This window comes from Lynx canadensis, chromosome C1 (assembly GCF_007474595.2).
Source record: "Lynx canadensis isolate LIC74 chromosome C1, mLynCan4.pri.v2, whole genome shotgun sequence".
Classification (NCBI taxonomy): Eukaryota; Metazoa; Chordata; class Mammalia; order Carnivora; family Felidae; genus Lynx; species Lynx canadensis.
Window position 1 is genome coordinate 99373262 of NC_044310.1, and position 24776 is coordinate 99398037.

The 24776-nt window shown below is 46.4% G+C and overlaps 1 protein-coding gene across 4 annotated transcripts in view; it reads right to left on the bottom strand.

The window, feature by feature from the left end:
- IGSF3 (immunoglobulin superfamily member 3) overlaps positions 1 to 24776 on the bottom strand; it is a 93023-nt gene that overhangs the window by 29102 nt on the left and 39145 nt on the right. For 3 of the 4 annotated variants that reach the window (XM_030327053.1, XM_030327054.1, XM_030327055.1), the window contains exons 3-6: positions 9845 to 10222; positions 7352 to 7762; positions 3248 to 3637; positions 1776 to 1835 (exon numbers count right to left, since the gene is read on the bottom strand). In XM_030327053.1, the coding sequence (XP_030182913.1) occupies positions 1776 to 1835; positions 3248 to 3637; positions 7352 to 7762; positions 9845 to 10222 (1239 nt within the window). The remainder of the gene's footprint in view (positions 1 to 1775; positions 1836 to 3247; positions 3638 to 7351; positions 7763 to 9844; positions 10223 to 24776) is intronic. The other variant, XM_030327056.1, reaches the window with a different exon arrangement.

Sequence of the window (24776 nt, forward strand, 5' to 3'; positions counted from 1 at the left end):
GGCCCCTGGCTCTCTACCCTGCCGTCCACATTCAGCCCTGGTTCCGCTGCTCTGACCCTAACACATCCTGCCAATCAGAGTTGGGGATAAGGACCCCACTCTCTTTGCTCCTTTGCTATTCACTTAGCTCTGAGGTCACTCAGTCGAACTAATTACACTTTATACGCCTCCTTCTGCAGCACAGGGATGGTGTGGTTCCTACCGTGCACTTGTTTTAAAGATTGAAAAGTTAACAAGACAATGTATGTCAACCACCTGACACACAGCAGGTTTTCAAAAACTGGTCACTGGTGATCACGTTAACTTTCCTATTCCGAACAACTTTTGTTTTCATAAACACCACGGACATTCTAATCTGCCTTCACTACACATATGCTATTTTGTATGACTATCTACGTCGAGTTAAAAGAAAAAAAACAAGTGTTAAAGAATACAAAGCACCATAACTAATTTGGCTTCAATTTTCCGGGTACCACTGACATGAAACACAATTTAAAATTAATCAATTAAGTTAAATTCCCCGATTCAGAGGCATACCTGATTATCGAGAGGGATCACACATATATACCCATAACCATGCATTTGAATCAATCTTTGCTCCCCCATATTTTCCCCCACAGGCAGAAACAGACAGAGATGAGCCCCAAGCCCCAGCAGGTAGTTTCTGTTATGGTGAGGATGCCTGCTACCCATTGCGGGTTGGCTTATTTCGTGTGAAAAATAGGTCTGGGCAGGGTTCAGGTTCCCCAGGAGGGCAACCTCCCCAGGAGCCATACCAGGATGACTTATGGAGATGACCAGGCTTCTGTGGCTCAAAGCATGGAGTTGGAGGCAGGCAGACCAGTGCTTGAAGCCAGGTTTACTGCTTCCTAACTCTGGAATCTTGGGGTTCTTCCTTAACCTACCCCCACTTCCTTTTCTCACGTGCAAAACGGAGACACTAAGAGTTCCTACTTCTTGGGGCCACAGCACCGACAATACCAGAGGAGGTAATTTACTTGTCATCATCAGTAATCATACTTCCTCTGTAGGTTAAGGACTCCTCCCCAGCATTATCATTCCATGTGGGGCATCAAAAGGACAACTCCGGTGTCAGGGGCGGGAAACCCCTCTGCTGGCCTCCAGCAGAAATATGACTTGCAGGGTGTCACTGCCATTCCCTACTGCCCCCCCGGTGGACTCTTCCGTGAGCCCTGGCTTACGAACGATGAGGGCTGCTGTTTGGTGCTCTGTGGCTCCAGCAAAAGCCCGGAAGAATCGCACGGTTACAGGTGGTCCTATGAGAAGAAAAACCGTGCGGCATCCCAGGCAGAGGCAAACACAGGTGCAGTGCGGGCGCTGCCCCTTAGGACGTGGGACGGGCCTGAGAAAAGGCGAGCTGACCAGTTAAAACTCTCTGGATGAAGCGAAAACTAGGACAGAACTAATGAGACTCTGACTGCATGTTCGCCAAATGAAATTTCAAATCAGGAGCCGGATGATGTAGCACAGGCTTAAGCGCAGAGCGGTGGGTCTGGAGTTAGAAGCAAATATTTCTAATGCAACGCACACTCAACCACGAACGGAACCGGCCCAGCCGCGTCTCTGCACGGTGCTCTGGCTTCTTTGCTCACGGGATGGAGAGAACATTGGCCTCTACGGGGATTTGAGGAGTGGGAGTGGGGAAGGAAGTGATATATGCAGAAGCACTCTGGGCTCTTGAGAGGAAAAGCGCCATTAAAATCCAAGGCATTATCACCATTACCGACGTGACCGTTGTTCTTTGGTAGACTTACCCAAGTGGCCTTGGGGCAGGATCTGGTGGTGCTGAGGGACTTTAACTACCCAGTTATCTGCTGGAAAAGCAATATAGCAGGCCACAGATCATCAAACAAGTTCTTGGAAGGGGTCGGGGGAAATCTCTTAGCACAAAAGATATAGGAAGTAAACAGCGTAGCTGCCCTTCACTGGATCCTTAACAATGAGGAATTAGTTGCAGATTTAAAAATAGAGAGTCCGTGGTTAAGGCAAGCACAAACCGACAGGAAAACAGTCAGGAGAATGGGCATTCAGTTCAACAATTTCAACTCTACAAATATTCAGCAAGCACCGACCCTATGCAAAGCACCATGCTAGGCATTGCAAAGAAAAAAAAAAAAGTCTAAGAAACAAAACAATGTCAAGATAATTAGGTGTGTGAGAGAGATTTAAAAAAAAAAAACAAAAACAGAAGTACGAAAGAAAGGAACCCTGTTGGTGAGAAAAGAAAGAAGTAGGCAAGACCCTGTGTCTACTCTTTCCTTCTCGCTTGAAGAGAACTACATCAAAAACGTACAGGTGTAAATAAATATGTAAAGGGAATCATCACAAGGCTAGGGGAGAGAACAGTTTGAGTAGTTGAGAAAAGGTTAAAGGTTAGTTTTAAAACTTCCCTGTCTCGTTTAAAATCATGGCATTAAAAGTTTAATTCTCTTTTTACTAAAAACAGAACTAGGAGAGAATTGAGATGTTAATGAAAACATCCTTATACTATGGATGATTAAACACAACAGGAACAAACACAGGTCGTGCCCGAGTCCCCAGCCACAACCGTCACCCACCCAGACCCAGACGAGCCCAGCTAACATGGAGGTGGGGGCCCACCAAGCATCCTTGGAAACTGGCTAAGCTTTAAAAGGAAGGCTATGCTCCAGGAAGACGTAAGAGGTCCCACCCACTGACTTTTGAAAACACAATTTCAATAGGGAAGAGACATTTAGGGAAATGCCAACCCTTATACCCCCAAAACCCAGACAGCAAATCCTTTTTAATAATGTGCTCTCAGATTTAAAATCCTCCCACAAAAGACCAACCCTCATAAGTGAGATTTCAAGGTAGGCCTCTACCCACTCCATCTGGGACTTAATTCCCACATGGGAGCCAACAGGCGTCCTGGATTCCTGATTTTCCTCCAAGCTGAGCTGGCAGTGCTGGTGTTGACAGAGGGCAGCCAGTGCTCAGATCTGGGATGCCCCCTCCAGCCTGCAGACATACCCCTGCGCTCTGCCTAACTGGGGGTTGCTAAGTGTGGGCAGGCGAGTGGAGAAGGGAGACAGGTGAACTGGTTTTGCCTGCCAGAGCTGACTTGAACCCTTGAGTTCCAAAAGCCCCGCCCTCCCCTCCCTCCCCCTCCCCCGCAGCTCATCGGTCCCCTGACTCCTCTTAAATGATGCCAGCTACAGACCAGACCACGGGGAGCAGAAGGAGACAGTACATCTTCTCTACTTACTGATGGGGAGGACGATGATGGGGATGTTCTTGGGCCGCTTGCTCTCCTTGTCGATGAATTCCCCGGTGACCGTTTTCTCTCTCTCTGTCACACGACAGTTGTATTTCCCGCTGTCATCCTGGCGGAGGTGATAGATCTTCAGCACAAAGACACTGTCGCTCTCTTTGGCCACTTTCAGCTGGCCCCTGGCTTCCCGATGGGCAAATTCACTGTTGAGGACCGGCACTGCATTGGGCCCCATGCTGGCAATGAGCGAGCTGTTGAAGGCCCAGGAGACGGCAAAGTAACGGTCGGGAACGTTCTGAGCCTCCAGGATGCATCTGAACTCCACTGGTTCACCCACCGTGTACAGCCGCTTCTCCGTTTCCAGCCGCACGGTGAACTCTTTGTCTAAGAAAACGAATTAACAAAACGATGGATGCCTTCTGGGTGAATGAGGGCCCCCGGCTAACCCAAGTGCACCAGCAAATTCCCACCCCCATGCCCTCTTTACACTGCCAACCACAGCACTTCCCCTTGTCTTCAGAGAAAAACCCAGAGTCTTCAGAGAAATTCCTGAGGGTCGCAGACAGAACTCAAAGGCAGCTAGACCCAGACAGTCTAAGGGGCTTGTTACCTCAGTTAAGACGCGTGGGGCTCCGTCTGCAGCCTATGACGCAGAGGTCAACAAGGTCTATCATCCCTGACATCGCTTACCCAGGCCTACCCTTGATCTATATACTCCCAGAACCCCATGTAAGCAGCAGGATTGCAAACATTTTCTGCAGATGTTGTAGGACTCACCCCCACTGACACGTGAGACAAAATTACACAGTGCTGACCCCAATCCTCATAAACGCTCAAAAAAATACATACACTGAATATGTTCTCCACTGCCACATGGGTACTGGAAATCAGATACAGGTAAGACAACCCTTCACACAATTCCAAGGGCAAAGGGAAAACCAAAGTCTCTCCATGAGTTACCACCTGTCAGATAAAATCTCAAGAAAGATGGAGAGGGAAAATTTTTACCCACTTCCACCGAAAGCTAATGACCTCTGAAATGGACAATGAATCCAAGCACCCTTCAGAAAGCTGGGTGTCTGATCAGGAATGGGGGGGGCGGTGCTCAAAGAAGGGCTCATCACCACTAACAGCATCCCACGCACAGTGAGACAGTGGGAGGCTCTCATGCCTCCCAGGTTCAGCCTCTAAGCTCTAAGATGCTCTAAGAGCTCTAAGCTCTCAGCCTCTAAGATGACGCATGGATGGTGCTTCGCCTGCTAGCATCTCTCTCTCTAAGAGTCTGCATGCAGGATAGACTCCCTGACTAAAATCGACAGAAACAGAAGAAAAGACAACCAGCGCTGCCACCAATGGGGAAGCAGAGGCTTTTAAGCAGGACATTGCACACTCTCGATACCTCTCCTTCCCCCTCCCTCCCTATCCCCATTCAAGGAATCACCCAGAGCCCTGGCCTCAGAGTTCCCAGGCAATCCCACGGATTGCCTTGCACAGTGATGCTCCCTACTCTGTCTCTAGCACTCACTTCGTGTCTTCCAGGCACTGCTACTTACGGCTCTCTCTTACCTGGTCTCTCCACATCAGACCCAACCTGCTTAATCAACCTCCATCTGGCCTCCATGGCTTTTTGCTTCTAGAACCCAGATCTAACTGTCATTCCTTCCTTTAAAATCTCTATTTCTCCCCTCTAAGTGTCTGCAGCAGTGATTTTTAAGCATTCCTTGGTGGGGGGCGGGGGTGGTGCAGAGGCAAGGGACTTTGTTCCTACAAAACCTTGTGTCGCCCAATATAGACAGCATTTGGTTCAAGCAGGCGAGGGAACGCTGTGGCCCTCACACGCCTTCCTCCAGCACCTCCTGGCACGCGCAGACACATGGACACATACACACCTCCACGTGCAACCTCTCAGCCAGCTCTAAGGGCTTCCTAAGATCCCAAGGACAGCTTGCAAACACCTGGTCGGTGGAGTCAAGGCCAAGCTCCAGATCACAATATGTGGGGCTTCTAGCCGCCTTTCCTTCCTCTTCTCCTCACTCATTCCCAGGACACAAGCTCGCCCCACGCTGGACTCCTCTCTGCTTGCCAAACACAGCACACAATTTTGAGCCTTTATGCTTGTCCCTCTGACGCCTCTGCAGGCTTCAGATCTGGCTCAACTCACCAAACTTGTTGGCTTTCTTGGATTTGCCTTAATGCTCCCATCCAGGGAAAACTTAATGTTGCGAGACCACTCCCCAGTCACCGTGTCCCTGAGCGCTGGACGCACAATAGCATCGCAGCATTCAATACACTCTACTTAGCCACTGGCCTTCACATCCACACCTTCCCTCAGTGCAGCCTCCAAGAGGCGTTCATCTTTGAAACCTCGGTGCCACACCTTGAATGCAGCAGAGACCTTACATGTTTACTGAAATGAACTAAGAGAAGGACAAAGCTGGGGCTGCAACCATTGAACCCGAAGAGCCCAGAGGCACAGAGTAACACCATCAACTTTTTTTTTTTTTTTCCAATCTAGTTTTCCCTTTGCTGGCTTCATCTGAATACATTTGCTGGGCAAATGCAAAAAGTCCTAATCCCAAATTGGTAAGATTAAAATAAAGATTAACTGATGCAACCTAATTTAAAAGCATTAAGATTCAAAATTTGGTCCAGACTTTTGAAGCCGATCTTAAAACCATCCAGGAAGGGAAAGGATAAATATGAAATCAAGTGGCTTCCACAGATGTCTTAGTACTGGAAGATCCAGAAGCTGCTAAATGCTCTGGGTCCTGCAGAGCAGATAAAACACTCCCTTTCCGGGAGCCAACGCTTCTCATCAAAGCCCATCAGATGTCCAGAGAATCACTCCTGCCCTATCACCCGTGGAGCTGTGCTTGACGACACGAGTGGTGGTGGAATCGCCTGGACAGTGTACTGGAAATCCAGCTTCCCAGATCCCAGCCCAGGAGCCTGGTTCAGGAAAGCAGACTGTTGGGCAAGTCGGAAGCACTGCTCTACAGGGACCTATGAATGAGTGGCAGAAGACCAAGGCCACTGACTGTATGTAGCAAATGGGAGTGTGACGTTAAGGACAGGTCCCGAAGAGGAGACCCCACCGGCACCACAGCTCACCTGCCGCACCTACACATCTCCAACGCCAGCCCCTCACCAGAGGTGAGCGGCAACACAAGGAAGGTCCGCGGGCCACTTGCTGTGCCTGATGATGGCACAATCACCACCCTGCAACCAAAGCCGGGGGACTGAAGGCTCATGGAGAGACCTCCCCCAGCCCCGCAGAGGCAGCCAGTGACAGTGGTCGGCTCTGATCTGGAGCACGGCTAGACTCGGGGGCATGGGGAGCACAGTGTGAGACTGCGGGAGAATAATACGAGCAGGCAGGAAAGGAATCGGCTCATGGTGTTGCCATCTTCTTGCCCCAGCTATAAACATGTCACTTGACCTCCTCTTTCACCAGATTTATGGAAGAATCTGGCACTTGCCAGGCTGGCCTTGCCAACCCCTCCCATGACCTCTCTCGGGAACCCCCACACAGCAATCTGCCCCTGGCATCTGTCCCACCACTGCCTGACCTCGCAGAACTTCTGAGGGACTCTGAAGGAATAGGCGATTAAGCATTTCGGAAATGGTAAACCACCACCAAAGACGTATCATTAATATAAAGAAATAATAACTTAAGCCAAAATTTCTCTAGATCATAATTTCATACCTCTGGTGGAAGGCTCACAATCTCAAATGTCTTTCACAAACGAAACAGGACTGGTCCCCAAAACAGGCAACATCATCAAAGGGGGCAGACCAGTGTGGCTAATGGGGGAACCCAGTCATCAGACACAAACAGTTTATGTGACATCTCCCAGTTTTTAAAATGAATTTGTAATTCAAGGAAACATAAAATTCCAGGTAGGTCCAAGAAACCAGGTCTGTAAGCCGGACTCGGTCCGGGCTGCCCTCTCCAAGACTCACTAGACGGTCAGATGGTACGTAGGTATCTATACATTCCTAGGACTTTCAGAGGTCACCAGAGAAGGAGTTGGCACACCCTCCCAGCGTCTGACAACCCACACCATCAGGCAGAGAATGGGCACGAGAGAGACTGACCCGTGGGCTGGACGTTGACCACGGTTCCCTCGGAACGCTTTCGGGTCATGGCATACCACGAGCCATCCGGATCCTGGATCCACTCGGCAGCCTCACAGTAGAACTCGCCCTGGTCGGAGGGCCGCAGGTGGAAGACGGTGAGGCGGAAGGTGGTGCTCCCCAGCTTGTCCAGCCGTACCTCCCCCAGACTCTGCCTCTGCGCATATTCGCTGCTGGAGTGAAGCACGAAATCTCGGCTCAGGGAAATCACCTCCACGGGCTTCTCGCCCCCTCTCTGCCGGAGCCAGGCCACAGACAGGTGGCTGTGCTGGAACGTCTCCGTGGCCACCTCACAGGTCAGCTCCAGAGGGTCCTGCTCCACTTTGTGCAGAGTCTGCGGTATGGCCGTGGTCTGCAGAGTGTCAGGGATCACTGCAACACAGAAGCATCCCGAGCACATGGTCACAAAGCCGCAGAATCAGTCTCACACTCACGGGGGCCAGCCGCCCACCCCGCCCAGCCTTCGGCAATCACCGTGAGGCCGCAGGTGACCCCAGGTGGCACAGAAACAGATGGGATTTTCTCTTTGGGTTTGGACTGCAGTTTTTTGACACTTACCTGTTCGGTATTTTAATAACTTTTAGATAACAGGCGGGATGTATTTCGTTTCACATACTAAACGAACTCCCTGAAAATACCGCGTGAAACGAATTCTCTTTTTAAGCTCAGATGGTTTGCTTTGGTACCGCTTCAGGATACTTTCACTTGGCTTCTGACCGATCTTCCAAAGGAAACAGTTCCTAGAAGTTTACATTTCTGTGTGCCCGGCTCACCTCCTCCCTGCTCGCCATCCCACCCCCACCTCCCCCTGACTCACTCACGTCAGCAATGCATTGCTCTAGGAAGGCTAGGTTTCAGAAAATCTTTTTGGTAGAGGAAAGCAAGAGCATCCTTGGTTGTCTGATAGGCTGGATTTTCATATGACTCGTGTGTCAAAGTGGTCTGGGCTGGAAGAAGCCATAGTTTGGGCAAGCGAGGACGCTGCCTCGTGGCCACTTGGTCAGAACCGTACTCTGGAGACTAAACACGGCCCCTCTCGGCCTGATGGGGACACCCCAATGACAACCAGTGTGTGTTTCCTCAGCACACCCACCTCGGGCCTGGCTCTCACAGGCCTCCTGATAGGACGTGGCAGGAACGGCGAGCTTGGCGTGGAGGGCGGGGGGATTTCTGGGTGGACAGTGTGGGGCTGCAATGTTCACCCATGAGGATGGTCAACAATACCAAGGCTGTTCTGTCCTTCTGCCCCAAGTCTTAACTTTCCAGTTTTTATTATCACAACTATGCCTGGAGATCATGACTCGGGCAGAGAAAGAAGACCAGCCTCGATACTGGTGACCCTTCATGTCAGCAAGCATGGGGGCCCAGTGCCGTCCACACCTAAATGTGTCCCCTCCCCTACCGCCAGCTCCCGTCTAAGCAAGGACCTACAGCCGTATCTGCTTCCTGACTGAGCAGCGCCCCCGGTGTCACTGAGCCCGTCCAAGGGCCTGCCATCTGCAAGCCCTTTCACTTCTCTTCCAGCTGATGTCCTATGCTCCGTCTTTCTCGTCATTTCTTCAGGCAACCACAGATGTCCTTGCCTTGTATCCCCTATCCCCTTTCACCAGCTACAGGGTCCGTCAGCCTTCTCTGAATTCTTTTTTTTTTTTTTAAATGTTTATTTTTGAGAGAGAGACAGAGAGAGAGCAGGAGAGGGGCAGAGAGAGAGGGACAGAAAATCCCAAGCAGGCTCTGCACTGACAGCAGAGAGCCTGATGCGGGGCTCAAACTCACGAACTGTGAGACCGTGACCTGAGCTGAAGTCGGGACACTTAACCGACTGAGCCACTTAGGTGCCCCTTCCTTCTCTGAATTCTTAACACCTGCACTACAGTTTTCATAAGTTTTAGCCTCAACCTGCTATGTATTCACAAGCGAACCCACAACCTTTGTTCACTCGTGCTAGGTGTTAACCACTCAAATGTGTGGGGAACTTTGGTCTTTTGGGGTTTTTTTCAAGTGAAATAAAGTTGCACTATTAAAGAAGCGACTCGGTGTTATGGACTCCACGTTTATTTCCTCCCCCGCCCCCAAATCCACATGGTAAATCCCAGTGGGTCCCACACACAGTGGTGTCTGGAGGTGAGGCCTCTGCAGGGGGGTGATTAAGTCAGGAAGGTGGAACCCTCATGAATGGGATTAGTGCCCTTGGAAAGGGACCTCAGTGAGCTCTCTCATTCCCTTTCTGCCACGGGAGCAGACAATGAGAAGTCAGAAGTCGGCAACTCAGAAGAGGGCCTCCCCCGCCCAGAACCGACTGTGCCGGCACTTGGATCTTGGACTCGCAACCTCCAGAACCGTGAGAAGTAAATGCCTCTTGCTGAAGCCACCCAGTCTGCGGTATTTTGTTACAGCGGCCCGAGTGGACCTGCTCGGGTGGGACACCGGCCACGGGAAACATCACCTCCTTACCTACTAGGTTCATCTTGGCACTGTAACTCCCAAAGTACCGCTCATCCGTGTTGGGCGTGTGGCACTCGTACTCCCCAGCATCCCGGGCCTGGAGATCGGTGATGTGCAACAAGGCCGAGTTTCCCTGGACCCTCTCCACGTAGATCTTCCCCCCACGGACGCGCTGGGTATAGATGGCATAGGGGAAGGAAGAGTCCACGGTGCTGACGATCTGGACCTCGCGCTCCGGGGCGGACGGCAGGTAAATGGACCACTGGAAATTCTGCTCAGAAGGCCCCTGGTAGCCACTCACGTTGCACCAGATGGTGATGTGGGAGCCCTCCGTGCGGTACAGGGGTCCTTCCTGGACGGCAACATGCCGCTGTGCCAGCACTATACCTGTGGGGGACACACACACAGGCTCGCTTACTCCTCAGACCAAGATGCAGCGCAGGCAGCAATCTCCAAAGGCTTTGTTGTTTGTATGACATGATAATATAAATAGCTTACTGGCCCTTTCGGAGGCGCTCTGTGATTTATAAATATTAATTAAAACACTCGGTGGTAAAGCTCTGTCCCTAATTTGCATATATGGAAATCGGATCGCGCAAAGTCGTGGTTCTGTTACTTATTCAACGGCTGACCCCTGGGAGTTTCATTTAGTCCCTCTGTTTGTCATCTGTGTGGCGGTTTTATATCTATTTATTAACACTGTTTATAAAGTTTTTAATAAAACGAGCAGGAAAAGTTGAATCCCTGGCACACAGTCAGATGAAAACAAATAAAAGCAACCATCTTGCAATCTAGGCCTGCAGGCAGGGAGGAGTCCCGGTGCCCTTTCTTTGGAGCTGCAGCCTATGTTTTCAAATGTGGCTACTCCCGGGACACCACGTGGAGGAGTGTGACTTACCTCCTCTACCCTCCTTGAATGGGGGCAGAGCTGAGCTCCTGCAGGCTGCAGCAGCTTTAAGTCGAGTGAGTGCCCCTGAGTGTGAATGTGCAGGGCTGAAGCGGATCCCTGCTGCCCAGATGCCCACACGTTGCCAATGGCAGGTGATGGGGGGCTGACAGTGCAGACCCGTAACAAGGAAGCAAGCCTGCCCTTAGTATGGTGGCTCTGATTCCCCACCAGTCCCCCTGCCTTCCACCTGGGATATGCTTCTCTGGGGTCCCCTCTGCCTCCTCCATGTTTTTCTTAACACGGTCTCCCCTTTAGACTCAGGGGTGAGGAAATATGGTGAGTTTCACTTCTCATTCCATGCCAGCCTAACACTGATCCTGCCTGAGCCACTGAGCAGGTGGGAGGGGGCACATGCCTTTGGGCTTCCTTCCCTGAAGCAGCAGCAGCCGGGCACAGCAGCGAGGCAGGTGAGTTCTAGCCACAGCTCTGCCAGGAATTGGAGCGGGATGTGTCATCTTGGACAAGTTGCTTTTCCTTTCTAGACCTGAATCTCTTCAACCACAATATTATTTTTTTAATGTTTATTTACTTTTGAGAGAGACGGACAAACAGACAGAGTGTGAATGAGGGAGGGGCAGAGAGAGAGAGAGAGACACAGAATCCATGAAGCAGGCTCCAGGCTCTGAGCTGTCAGCACAGAGCCTGATGTGAGCCACTTAGGCGCCCCAGACCGTGAGATCATGACCTGAGCTGATGTCGGACACTTAACCGACTGAGCCACCCAGGTGCCCCTAAAATGATTTCTAAGAAGGCTTGGGAGTAGACTAGCACATGTGCCAATGCTGACTTTGTCACTTCCTAGCTGTGACTCTGGATAAGTAACTTAACCTCCCCAAGCTTCAGTGTCCTCATCTGGAAGAAGGGCATAATAATGTGTGCCTCCCAGAGCTATTGAAAGGACTCAGTAAGAGAACATGTGCAAAGCCCCTGATACACAGTCCAGCCCACAAATACTCCTCCGTAAAGAGCCGCTAGCTAACCCTTTCTGGCTGGAACGTTCTGTAGCTCTGGATCCGCAGGGTTTGGCCAGGGATCACCCAAGGACATTCCAATGGCCCCTTGACAATGACAGCATCTCTGGGCCACCCACAGCTGCAGTGCACTTCCACTCCGTGAAACCTTCCCTCTCCCCCTCTAGAAAGGAATCGCAGCTGCCCCCAGCGTAAACCTATCTGATGGGGGTCCAGCTGGTGAACAGCCGGTACAGCTCAAGTACTAGCAGGACGCAGCTCTAAGCCCAGTCCGGGGGCGCAGCTTGCAGGGGGAGGGGGGGCAGGGCTTGTGCCTCAAAGCAAGCTGATCTAATCGACAAGATGACAGACTTTAAAACAGACCCTGCAAGGCAACCGTGGCTTATGAACCGTAATTCACGGAGAACCTTTTCCCCCAAACGAAATCTTGCCCAGAACCTCATCTTGGCTTCAGCACCAGAAAGTGGGAACTGAAAAAATGAAGGGTGGGAACCGAATCAACAGATCATGGTGGTGTGTGAATTTACCCGATCCATTCTGCTTGACAGCATTGATTACGATATCGAAAGTCATTGAGAAGACAGCTCATTAGTTATTTTCAGTCTGTTAAAATGTGGTGTATAACATTTTGACTATGTGTACTCTTTTTATGACAACTTAAAATATCTATATGGTGACATTTAAATCAAATGTTTGCAGTTCTCTAGAAACGCAGAACTCCGAAAACAATGTAACTATAGTCATAACATTTAGGTCTCTTTGCACTTCAGCGTTCTGTTAACCAACAGCCACCGCCACTCGTCGCCTCCCGCTGCAAAGAAGGCTGGAGGCAGGTCGGGAGCCAGCTTCTTCCTTGAAGACGCTACTTCTCAACCTTGCTCTACGGTACTGCCACCGGGGAGCTTTACAAAATAGCAGGGCCTGGACCCCACCTGAGGGAACTGGGCATTCGCATTTCTAAAATGCCCAGTGCATGGCAGGGTCAGGAACTGCTCCTCCCGGGTGTCTCCACATAGTGGCAACCAGGTGTCCAAATGAGAAAACATGTCCTAACGTTCAAGCTCTCTGGCTTTCAGCTTCTTCCTTCTGCAAACACTCCACATCGATTTGGGTCAAGAAAGTTTCACTCTTCCCTAGTGACTGGGTGGACGGGAGGCCCGTCAGATACTGGCTATTGTGAGGCAGTGCTGAGCTTACTCAGCCCCCAGCCCGCATCCAACCCACAGACCTTCCCAAAGTGCTTGGTCCTTGGATAGTACACACCACCCCCTGAAAAGCAAACAGTGTTAAGTGGCATTAAGGAGCCAGGGCAGCGGGGTCAGAACAACTTGTCCAAGCCAGAAGCAGGTTATAAGCAGCACTGCCAAACAAACAAATAAGTAAACGCTGGGTTGTACTTGAGTCACACATACTCAGCTGCACCCATGTTTTCGTTATCTCCTTAATTTCCTTCCTGCCCCACAAAGGGCTTTTGACCCCTGAAAATAATGCCGTTCTTAGGGAATGGACCCTAACATAGAAGTAAAAATTACCTTATTTTCCTCAGTCTTATTCCCTTTGTGCACCCCCCCCTCCATAGTTCCTTCTCCAGCACTGCCCCTCACTTTCTGAGACCTCAAAGAGAACCAGGTCCCCTACCTGGGGCTCAGGCATCCCCTAACCTCATGGCCCCTCCCATCTTCCCTCTAAGCCTACAACAGAAGACTCCTCCTGGGCAGGGATCACCTTTTTTTTTTTTTTTAATTATTTTTTTTTTCCTTTAGACATTCCTATACTTTTTGAATTCCTCTGCAACAAGCAAATATCACTTATGTAATTTAAAACAAAAGAACAAGTATTCACAGTATTATATAGAACTGAACAGTACTATATAGAACTGCACCAAAAGCAGAAAAAGCGTAGAAGCCAAAAACAAAAACAAAGAGCAAGGACAACAAATGCAAAACAGTGATGCATGTGGTATATACTAATCCAACCATATCAGTAATCACTTCGAATGTCGATCGCTGGTCTAAATGTGCCAACCAAAAGACAGGGATTATTAGGGTAGATCTAAAAACAACCCAGCTACATCTTATCTACAAGAAACCCACTCTAGATACACAGATGCGTGTAGATTAAAAGTAAACGGATGGAGGAAAACACACCATGTGAACACTAACCAAAGGAAAGCGGGAGTCGCGACATTAATTTCAGACAGAGCAGATTTCAAAGTAAAGAAAGTTATCACTGCTGATGAAGGATATTACATAGTTCTCCACGAAGACATACCAATTCTTAACATGGATGCACATAACAACAACATACTAGATGAGGCAAAAACTGAACAGAACTGTAAGGAGAAACAGATGAATTTGCTATCATAGCTGGTGACTTCAGTACACCTCCGTCAGAAATAGACCTAACAAGCCGAGAATCAGTAAAGACATAGCTGAACTCAACACCATCAATCAACTGAATATAATGGACGACTATTGACCGCTTCATCCAACGACAGCAGAATACACATTCTTCTCAAGCTCACATGGAACATTCACCAAAACAGACCACATTCTGGGCCATAAAACACACCTTAACAAATTGAAAAGATTAGAAATCATATACTGTCTGCTAGCAGACCACAATGGTATTAAGCTAGAAATCAATAACAGAAAAATAATTGGAAAATCCCGAACTGTGGATATCAAACAACACACTTCTAGAGAATACCTGGGTCACAGGAGAAATCTCAAGAGATATTTAAGAGTACAGTATTTTGAATCAAATGAAGATGAAAGCACAGCTTATCAAAATGTGTGATATTCAGGGAAAACAGTGCTTCAAGGGAAATTTTATAGTATTGAATGCATGTATTAGAAAAGAAGAAAGATCTTAATTTTTTTTTTTACACATTTATTTATTTTTGAGAGACAGAGTGAGACAGAGTGGGAGCAGGGGAGGGGCAGAGAGAGGAGACACAGAATTCAAAGCTCCAGGCTCCAGGCTCCGAGCAAGCAGTCAGCACAGAGCCCAACGTGGGGTTCAAACCCACGAACCGTGAGATCATGACCTGAACCGAAGTTGGATGCTCAACCAACTGAGCCACCCAGACGCCCCCAAAAGAAGAGAGATCTCAAATCAGTAATGTAAATTTCCTCCTTAGGAAAATAGAAAATGAAAATCAAATGAAGTCCAAAGTAAGCAGAAGAAATCACAAGAATCAGAGGAGAAATCAATGATATTGAAAACAGGAAATCAATAGAGAAAAATCGACAAAATCAAAAGCTGGTTCTTTGAATAGATCAATAAAATCAATAAGCCCCTAGCCAGACTAACTAAGAAAAAAGAGAAAGGACACCAATTACTAATATCAAAAGTGAAAGAAAAGACATCACTACAGAGTCTGTGAAAATTAAAAGGATAATAAAGGAATCCTATGAACAATTCTGTGCCTACAAATTTGATAACCTAGATGAAATGGATCAGTTCCTTGAAAGACACCATCTGTGAAAACTCAAACAAGGAATAGATGATTTCAATACACCTATACTTAAAGAAATTGAATCCATAATTAATAACCTTCCAAAGCAGAAAGCACCAGGCCTAGATAAATAAAAATAAATGGTAAATTTATTCACTGGTAAATTGTATTGAACATTTAAGGGAAAAAGTATAACAACTCTCTATAATCTCTTTCAGAAAATAGACAGATGGAATACTTCCTAACTCATTCTATAAGGCCAGCACTACCCTAATACTCACTAGACACAGGCATTCTAAGAAAACTACAGGTCAATACCTCTTATGAACACAGATGCAAAAATTCTCCAAAATATTAGCAAATCAAACTCAATGATTTACAGAAAGAATTATATACACCAAGACCATGTGGGACTTATCCCAGATATGCAAGGCTGATTCAATACTTGAAAACCAATTAATGTAATCTAGCACATCAATGGGCTAAAAAGAAAAATCACATGATCGTATCAATAGAAGGAGGAAAAGCATTTGACAAAATCCAAACACCATTCATTATAAAAACTCAGTAAACTAGGAATACGGGGGAGTTTTTCCAACTTGATAAAGAATATCTACAAAAATCCTATAGCTAACATCAGACCTAATGGTGAGAGACTCAAAGCTTCCCCACTAAGATCAAGTACAATGCAAGGATCTTCCTTCTTACAACTTCTTTTCAATATCATACTTCTCTTCAATATTATCAAGTCCTTGCTAATGCAATAAGGCAAGTAAAGGAAATACAAGATATACAAATTAGGAAGGAAGAGAAAAAAACTGTCTTTGCAGATGACACGATTGTCTATATAAAAAAAATCTAAGGGAATTAACAAAAAAACAAACAAAACAAAACAAAACCCTAGAACAAATAAATGATGACAACAATACTGCAGGATATAAGGTTAATATACAAAGGTCAATTGCCTTCCATATACCAACAATGAACAGAGGAATTTGAAATTGAAAATAATATCATATACATTAGTACTGCCCCAAAATGAAATAGGTAGAGATCTAACAAAATGGTAAAGAACTAAATAAAATCAAAGAACTAAATCAAAGAACTAAATAAATGGAAAAAAAACTCAATGTTCTTGGATAAAAAGACTCAATATTGTCAAGGTATCAGTTCTTCCCAACTTTTATCTATAGGTCCAATGCAATCCCAATCAAAATCGCAGCAAGTCATTTTGTATATACCAACAACCTGATTCTAAATTTTATACAGAGAAGCAAGAGATCCAGAACAGCCAACACTGTATTGAAAGAGAAGAACAGAGTTGAAGGACTGAAACTACCCAACCTTAAGACTTACTATAGGGGCGCCTGGGTGGCTCAGTCGGTTGAGCGTCCGGCTTCGGCTCATGATCTCAGGGTTTGTGAGTCATGATCTCACGGTTTGATCTCACGGTTTGTGAGTTCGAGCCCCGCATTGGGCTCTGTGCTGACAGCTCAGAGCCTGGAGCCTGCTTCAGATTCTGTGTCTCCCTCTCTCTCTGCTCCTCCCCCACTTATGCTCTGTCTCTCTCTCTCTCTCTCTCTCTCTCAAAAATAAGTAACCATTAAAAAAATTTAAAAAAAAATGACTTACTGTAAAGCCACAGTAATGAAACAGCACGGTAATGGAGAAAGAATGGACAAATAGATCAATGGATCAAAACAGAGACTACAGAAAGAGACTCCCATAAATACAGTGAAGTGATCTTACAAAGGGGCAAAGGCGATCCAATAGAGCAAAGGCAGTGTCTTGAGCAAATGGTGCTCACACAACTGTAACATCACATGCAAAAAAATAATAATCTAGACACAGGCCTTATCCCTTCACAGAAACTAACTAAAAACAAATCACAGATCAAAATGTAAACTGCAAAACTATAAAACTCCTAGAATATAACATAGGAGGAAGCCTAGATTAACTTGAGTACGGTGACGCCTTTTTAGATACAATACCAAGGGTATGATCCGTGAAAGAAATAATTGATAAGCTAAGCTCCATCAAAATTAAACTTCTGTTCTGTGAAAGACAAAATCAAGAGAATTAGAAGACAAGTTTCTGGCTGGGAAAAAAATATTTGCAAAAGACACATCTGATAAAAGACTGTTACCCAAAATATACAATGAACTCTTAAAACTCAAAAAGAAAAAAAAAAACAAACAAAACAACAGATTAAAAAAGGGGCTAGAGACCTTAACAGACACCTCACCAAAGAAGATATCAGATGGCAAGTAAGCATATAAAAAGATGCTCCACATCTCATATCCGCAGGGAAATATAAATGAAAACAACAAAAAGATACCATCACACACCTGTAAGAGTGGCCAAAATCTGGAACAATGACAACACCAAACGCTGGCAAGGATGTAGGGCTGGAGGAACTCTCATAGCTAGTAGGAATGTAAAGTAATATAGCCATACTGGAAGACAGTGGGGGTTTCTAACAAAACTAAGTATACCCTTACCCTATGATCCAGCACTTGTGCTCCATGGCATTACCCAAAGGTGCTGAAAACGTTCGTTTATACAAACACCGGCTCATGAATGTTTATATCGGCTTTATTCCTAATTGTCAAAAGTTGGAAGCAGTCAAGATGTCCTTCAGTAGGCAAACAGATAAACTGTGGTACACCCAGACAACAGAATACTATTCAGCATTAAAAAGAAATGAGCTTTCAAACCATGAAAAGACATGAAGGAAATTTAAATACATAGTATTAAATGACAGAAACCAATTAAAAGAAGGCTTTATAAGAATCCAACTATATGGCATTCTAGAAAAGGCAAAACCATGGAGGTGATAAAAAGACCAGTGGTTGCAGAGGGTGGGGAGATGAACAGGCAGAGCACAGAGAATTTTAGGGCAGTGAAAATACTTTGTATGATATTGTAATGATGGGCACATTTTATTATACATTTATCCAAACCCACAGAATGTACTACAAGAAGAATGAACCACAGGGTAAACTATGGGCTTCAGGTGATGATGATGTGTTAGTACAGGTACATCCCTGGTAACAAATGTACCACTCTGACGAGTGATGTTGATAATGCATGATGCCATTGTGTGCGGAGGCAGGGGCATATGGGAAACTTCTGCATCTTCCTTTCAATTTTGTTGTAAACCTAAAAAAGTTTAAGAGAAAATACTGGGTAATAGGATGGCAAGTGATTTTTATTTTCTTCTTTACATTTTACTCCCTCCCAACCTCCATCCTCTGCAAAGAGATGTTCTAGTTATAGACGTAGGAAAAAAATTTTTAACCAAAAATAAAAATAAGGTATGATTGCTGTATAAAATTTCTTCTTTATTGACTAACACGGTATAATAGAAAATATGTATTTGGTCTTTGTCCCTGGTATGTGGCTCAGAGCTTTGAAAACACTTGGAATTTCTTGAGTGATAGAAACGTGTTTTGTCATTCATAAAGAGCCCCTTTTTCCCCTAAGGGGTTATGCTAATGATTCAAGGTGGGCCTGTAGACACTTTCAAGAGTGGAGCTGGCCTTCCTTAAAGGGTTGAAAATTTCAACCCCACCCCCCAAACTCCAGGAAGAGATAGGTACTAGAGTGAGCTCAAACACCAACGACCAATGATTTAATCAACCATGCCCATGCAATGAAATCCCCATATAGAAACCCTAAATGACAGGGTTAGGAAAACCTCCAGGTCAATGTGCAGGGACGGTGACGCACATGGAGAGGACCAGAGGTCACCCTCCATACCTTACCCTATGCACTCATTAGAGCTGACCTGTGCGACCAATAGGAAATGCAGAAATAATGGAGTTTGACTTCCAGGGCTAGGCCTAGTCAACAGGGTTTCTGCCTTGCTCTCTGGGATCACATACACCATGTCATGAGGACATCAAAGCAGCCTTCTGGGCAGATCTACCTGAGGCCTCCTTCCAACAACCAGCATTTAACTGAGCCACCCGGGAAGTGGGTCTTCAAGGCCAGCCAAGATGACTGCAACCCCAACCCCCCCCGGGGGGGGGGCACAGAGTGAGAGCCACCCAGTTAAGATGCTCTGAAACTGTATGAGATAACGTTTACTGTTTGTGTGTGTGTGTGTGTGTGTGTGTTGTTTGTTGACTTTTTGTATCATTTTAAGAATTTTATCGACAACTGCCATAATTACTGCTTTCACAGAGCGCACATAGCTTCTCCGATCAAAATCCTTTTTTGGAAGACTACATTTTTTTTAAGAACAATTTTAGGTTTACAATAAAATTGAGAAGAACTTACTGTTGTTTTAAGCCTTAAGTTCTGGGGTAATTTGTTTTCTACCAGTATATGACTAATATTGACACCTGTGAGTCCTACATTTAATGAAAAATTGTGTCCTGTGCCCGTGTATGTGTTTTCTGGAAAAAGGGTCCATAAATTTTAAGATTCTGAAAGCGATTCAACACCCAGAAAAAAAGATTAAGAATATTGCTTTAGATAGTCCATGGTCATTAGGACAGGCCATGTCCTTTTAGATTTAGTTGTGACAGTCTCCAGTCACATAAACAAATGCATGGCATTGCTTAGCTAGCTTTTCAAGATACTACATGTCCAAGGATGCTCTCACTTCTTCCTCTGTACTAAGTCCTAGATGAACCTAGCTAGGGGCAGTATGACTCAGGAGTTAGTGACAAGGAGGGGTCACTGTGCCCGCGAAAACTAGCTTCTCACGCATTTTTTAGAATATGCCGGGGTTCAGTGAAGCCACATCGCTAGGCACGGGACCCAACGGCTATGTTTAAGAAGCATGACTGAGCATGTCAAGGTGACAAAGGATCTAGCTCACCATTCCACACCTGCTCTTCCAGTGTGGCCTCTCCAGTCATCAGAGCTCACTCAGCACCCAGCTGGGACAAATTCCGCCATGCTAGTATGTTTCCGTATCCATAAAATGGGAATCATGTAATGTACCATCCAGTGATCTCACAGGCAACCCCAGAGATCAAATAATATTGCGAAAGCCACCAAACAAATATTTCAAGAGTCCCCTTTCTTTCTACCCACATGAGATCATCTAAACAGAGGAAAAATCTTTGGAAGTATCAGCGCATAAAAGGAGTACTGATGTTCAACTTTTGGTTAAAAATGCGAAGTTGCATATGTAGTAAAATTATGTTTAAAAAAAAAAATCTACCTAGAAAAACAACCGAAGAAAACATAATGATGCTAGGCTGAATCTTTGAGTGGTGAGAATATGGGTGACTTTCCCTTTCTCTTCTTTTATTTTCCCATTATTTTATTATTTTTTAATTTTTTTAAATGTTTATTTTTGAGAGGGAAATGGAGCATGAGTGGGGGAGGGCAGAAAGAGAGGAAGACACAGAATTCAAAGTAAGCTCCAGGCTCCGAGCTGTCAGCACAGAGCCCGACACGGGGCTCAAACTTGTGAATTGCGAGATCATGACCTGAGCTGAAGTTGGACGCCTAGCCGCCTGAGCCACCCAAGCGCCTCTCCCATTATTTTAAATAAGCAAGTATGTTTTGCTTTAAAATGAAGATAAATGATGATAGTGATCAGCACTTTAGTGTGCCAGACACTACCCTAACTGTTCTGCATCCATCATCTCATTTAATCCTCACGCTACGAAAGGTCAAAGTCATTAGAGCCACATTTACCAGATGAGGAGATGCCCTTCAAGGTTCAGTCACCTTCTCCAAGACCACGAATATGACTAATACTTTTCTCAGTCTGTGGCTCATGCTGAATGTGCCAGGTAAACATCAGTGATAAGTGAGGATAAACCACTGGGTTTTCTTGCCAACCTGGCCCTAAAGACTATGATGGGGAATCTGTACGGCCCTCAAGTTTAAAGTGCCAAACAGACCCTCCGCGGAGCAGAGACTGGGCTGCATAAAAGCTTCACGGAACACAAGTGCCTGGGAGAGAGCAGTCAGGAAGGCCACTCCAGGAATGGACAAGGTCTGGGCATCCCCACTTTTTAGCCTTCAGCCTAGGGAGGACAACAAGTGGCGTGAGCTTAAAGAACCTCCATGTGATCTCCTTCTGGACGAGGGGACAGACACAAAGCTTGGCCCTTGCCAACAAGAGCCAGCACTTGCTGGATGAGGTACAAAGTCTGTTCAAGTGCCTTATGTGTATTAACTAATGTCAATGTTCACAGCAACTCTATGAAGTCTATACTCTTACTAGTGACTTCACTTTACAGACACAGAGCCCCAGGCAAGCGGTGGGGGAAGCCGGTCAATGCACCTTCACAAAGAAGGTCCTACTAGGTCAATGTCACCACCCACTCCAGGCGCCCTAACCACGGTGTGGGCGCGCACACACAGACCCCCATACCCACAGGGAAGCCACAGAACCAGGACGGCCGTGTGCTTAGCTTCCCAAGACCATAGGCACAAACACCTTAGTACCATCAAAAATGTTCCCTGAGACAGCCATGGACTCCTATGTGCTATGTGTGGTGCCACAACCCAGAACAGACCTGAAGTATCTAATTCAGAATTTTCTCCCTCCTTGACCTCTCACAGCATTAGCTGGTTACTTAACCTCTCTGTGCCTCAGTATCCTCATTTGTAAAAAGATACAATCTTCACCACATTGTTGAAGGATTAAGTGAGTTCCCCCTTTAAAACTCTTAGTACATGGCCCATAATAAGTGCTCAATAGGCATGAAGCCAACAGTGCAGGAGTAGCCCCAGTGATAAATGATATTAGCTCTAGCTATGGAACTAATTTCTCCCAGGGCAGAAAGGTGTGTTTTCCAAACACCACTTAACAATATCTCCTGTCCCGGGCGCCTGGGTGGCTCAGTTGGTTGAGCGTCCGACTTCAGCTCAGGTCATGAGCTCTTGATTTTGGCTCAGGTCATGATTTCATGGTTTGTGAGACTGAGCCCTGCATTGGGCTCTGCGTTGACAGCACGGAGCCTGCTTAGGTTTCTCTCTCTCTCCCTTGCTCTTTGGCCCTCCGCCGCTCAAAATAAATAAACTTTAAAAAAAAAAAAAGTAAGAACTTTGGGCACCAGGGTGGCTCAGTCGGTTAAGCATCCAACTTTGGCTCAGGTCATGATCTCACAGTTCATGAGTTCAAGCCCCACATTGGGCTCTGTGTTGACAGCTCGGAGCCTGGAGCCTGCTTCAGATTCTGTGTCTCCCTCTCTCTCTGCCCCTCCCCTGTTCATGCTCTGTCACTCTCTCAAAAATAAATAAACATTAAAAACAAAGGGGGGTGCGCCTGGGTGGCTCAGTTGGTTGAACGTCTGACTTCAGTTCAGGTCATGATCTCACGGGTTCAAGCCCCACATTGGGCTCTGTGTTGACAGCTCAGAGCCTGGAGCCTGCTTCGGATTTTATGTCTCCCTCTTTCCCTGCCCCTCCCCTGCTCACTCGCGCTCGCACTTGCTCTCTCTCTCTCTCTCTCTCTCAAAAATAAAGAAGTAAACATTAAAAAAAAAAAAAAAACTCCTGTCCCATGAGCTCTTCTTCAATGTGACCATGCCATCGGAGATGGAGCTTAATTCCCTGCCCTTTGAACCTGGACGGGCTTGTGACCCTGTGAATGTCAGAGTAAGGTCATAAACAGTGATGCAGCTTCTGCTCTGCTACCTAGTGTCCGTGCCACTGTGTAAGAATCTCGGCTGCCATGCTGTGAGGAAGCCCAAGGCACATGGGGAGGGTGTTCCTGTCCAGAGCCCGAAAGACCTTGCCATCCAAAGCCAGCACCACTGCCAAGCCCTCCTATGATTCCTCAGCTGCAAGCAGCCTCCTGGCCTTGGAATCTTCCCAGCTGAGACCTCAGACACTGGGGAACACAGAGAAGCCATTCCTGCCATGCCCGCCCAAATTCCTGACCCACAGACTCCGCGAGAATAAATAGTTGTTTTCAGCAACTGAGCTTTGGAGTAATCAGGTACGTGGCAAAGACAACTGGGACATACACTACACTTTCAACCATTTTTTGAGTACCTATTAGATGAAGGGTACCGGGCCAGAAACAGAGAGAGATTAATCAGATACAGCTTTATGCTAAGTTGACAATCCCAGAGGAAATACGCATAACTGATCGTTGTTATACAACAGGATGTGACGTCAGTGAGGGGCAAAGTGCAAGGTTAAGAGCCCTCAGAAGGAGAGAGTAGGTCCAAAAAGACTTCGTGGAAGTAGGGGTATTTGAGTTGGGTCCTGAAGGATGGGAGGGAAAGTTCACGCCACACTAAAAACACTCTAGTGTATTCTAGGACCAGCAAGAAGTTTGCCAAGGGCTCTTGTCACATGGCTGAAGGGTCCATGAGTGCCAGGTGGGAAAGGGCACTGAAAGGCATGTTAATAAAGTCAAACCTGTCCTCTGGGACAGGGGAATTGGAAAAAGAGGCTAGCGGAAGAAAGGGAAGGTCACGGATCAGAGTTGTGTTTTTGAGTCATTACTCTGGTGACAGGTAGAGGACAGAGCAGAGGGCAGGACTAGAAGCAGGGAGACCAAATTCAGTCAAGTGAGACAAGATGAGGGCCTGGCCTGGTTTTAAGTTCAAGGACAAAAATACCACTCAGGGTATTTTTTCCCTCTTTCCTTCTTCTCCTTTTTTTTTGGTTTAAATCCCCAGTGGTACCTAAAATAGAGCTCGTCCAAAGATGATGATTAATTAATGTTAAATTATTGATGCCACTTCTAAGAAGGTGTGACTACCAGCTACAGGACCAGCAAAGATGGCAAACACGACGATTCCCTTCACCCCAAACCGACCTTGACCTCCATGATACGTGCACTGCTGAGTCATGACAAGGCTGCTTTGCTGTCTGCGTTAGGGCTTGGGTGAGCGAGCCCCGGGGCTGGGTCCTTGCTCCCAAGCTGCTGCCTCCTTTCTCATTACTGAACTTGAAGATGCCACCTTAGAAGACTGAACTGTGACTTCAAAAATGCTTGAAACATCTGAATATTTACTTAAGTTAGAATATTTAAGCCATTTTAATGAAAATACTGTAAGCCTTCAATCTCTTCCAACTACCAGCTGTCATCCTGCTTCCCCCCACCATTTCCCCAGAGATTGGCATGATTTAGGGATGATATACCACTCCAGACTCTTTTATAAAATCCATTCACATACAGATATATATCTATGTATATATAATCATTGAAAATATACAGTATCAGTCACCACTTTTTCATATAAACACTTTGGTTCCATACAGACACATTCCTTGGTTTTGCTCCTCAATGTTTTTGACATTAAACATAATTCTAGCTCCTTCCGTTTATATAGGTGTATAGTACCCCCTCCTGGAATTACACCACATTTTATTTATTCCCTTATTGATGGATATTAGCTTAATTTCTTTCTTTCTTTCTCTCTCTCTCTCTCTCTTTCTTTCTTGCTATAACCAACATGCCCTTCTCTTTCCACATGCCTCCTACTATAATAGCACTCCAACCGGTCCTAAGGGATATGTGCTCCTTGCTCACTGACCTAAGTCCCTTGGTTTGGAGCTGAACTAACCTACTTCTCTTGAGATTTTGCAGATCACTGGCCTTGACGAGTGAAGGACCCGACTTTCCCA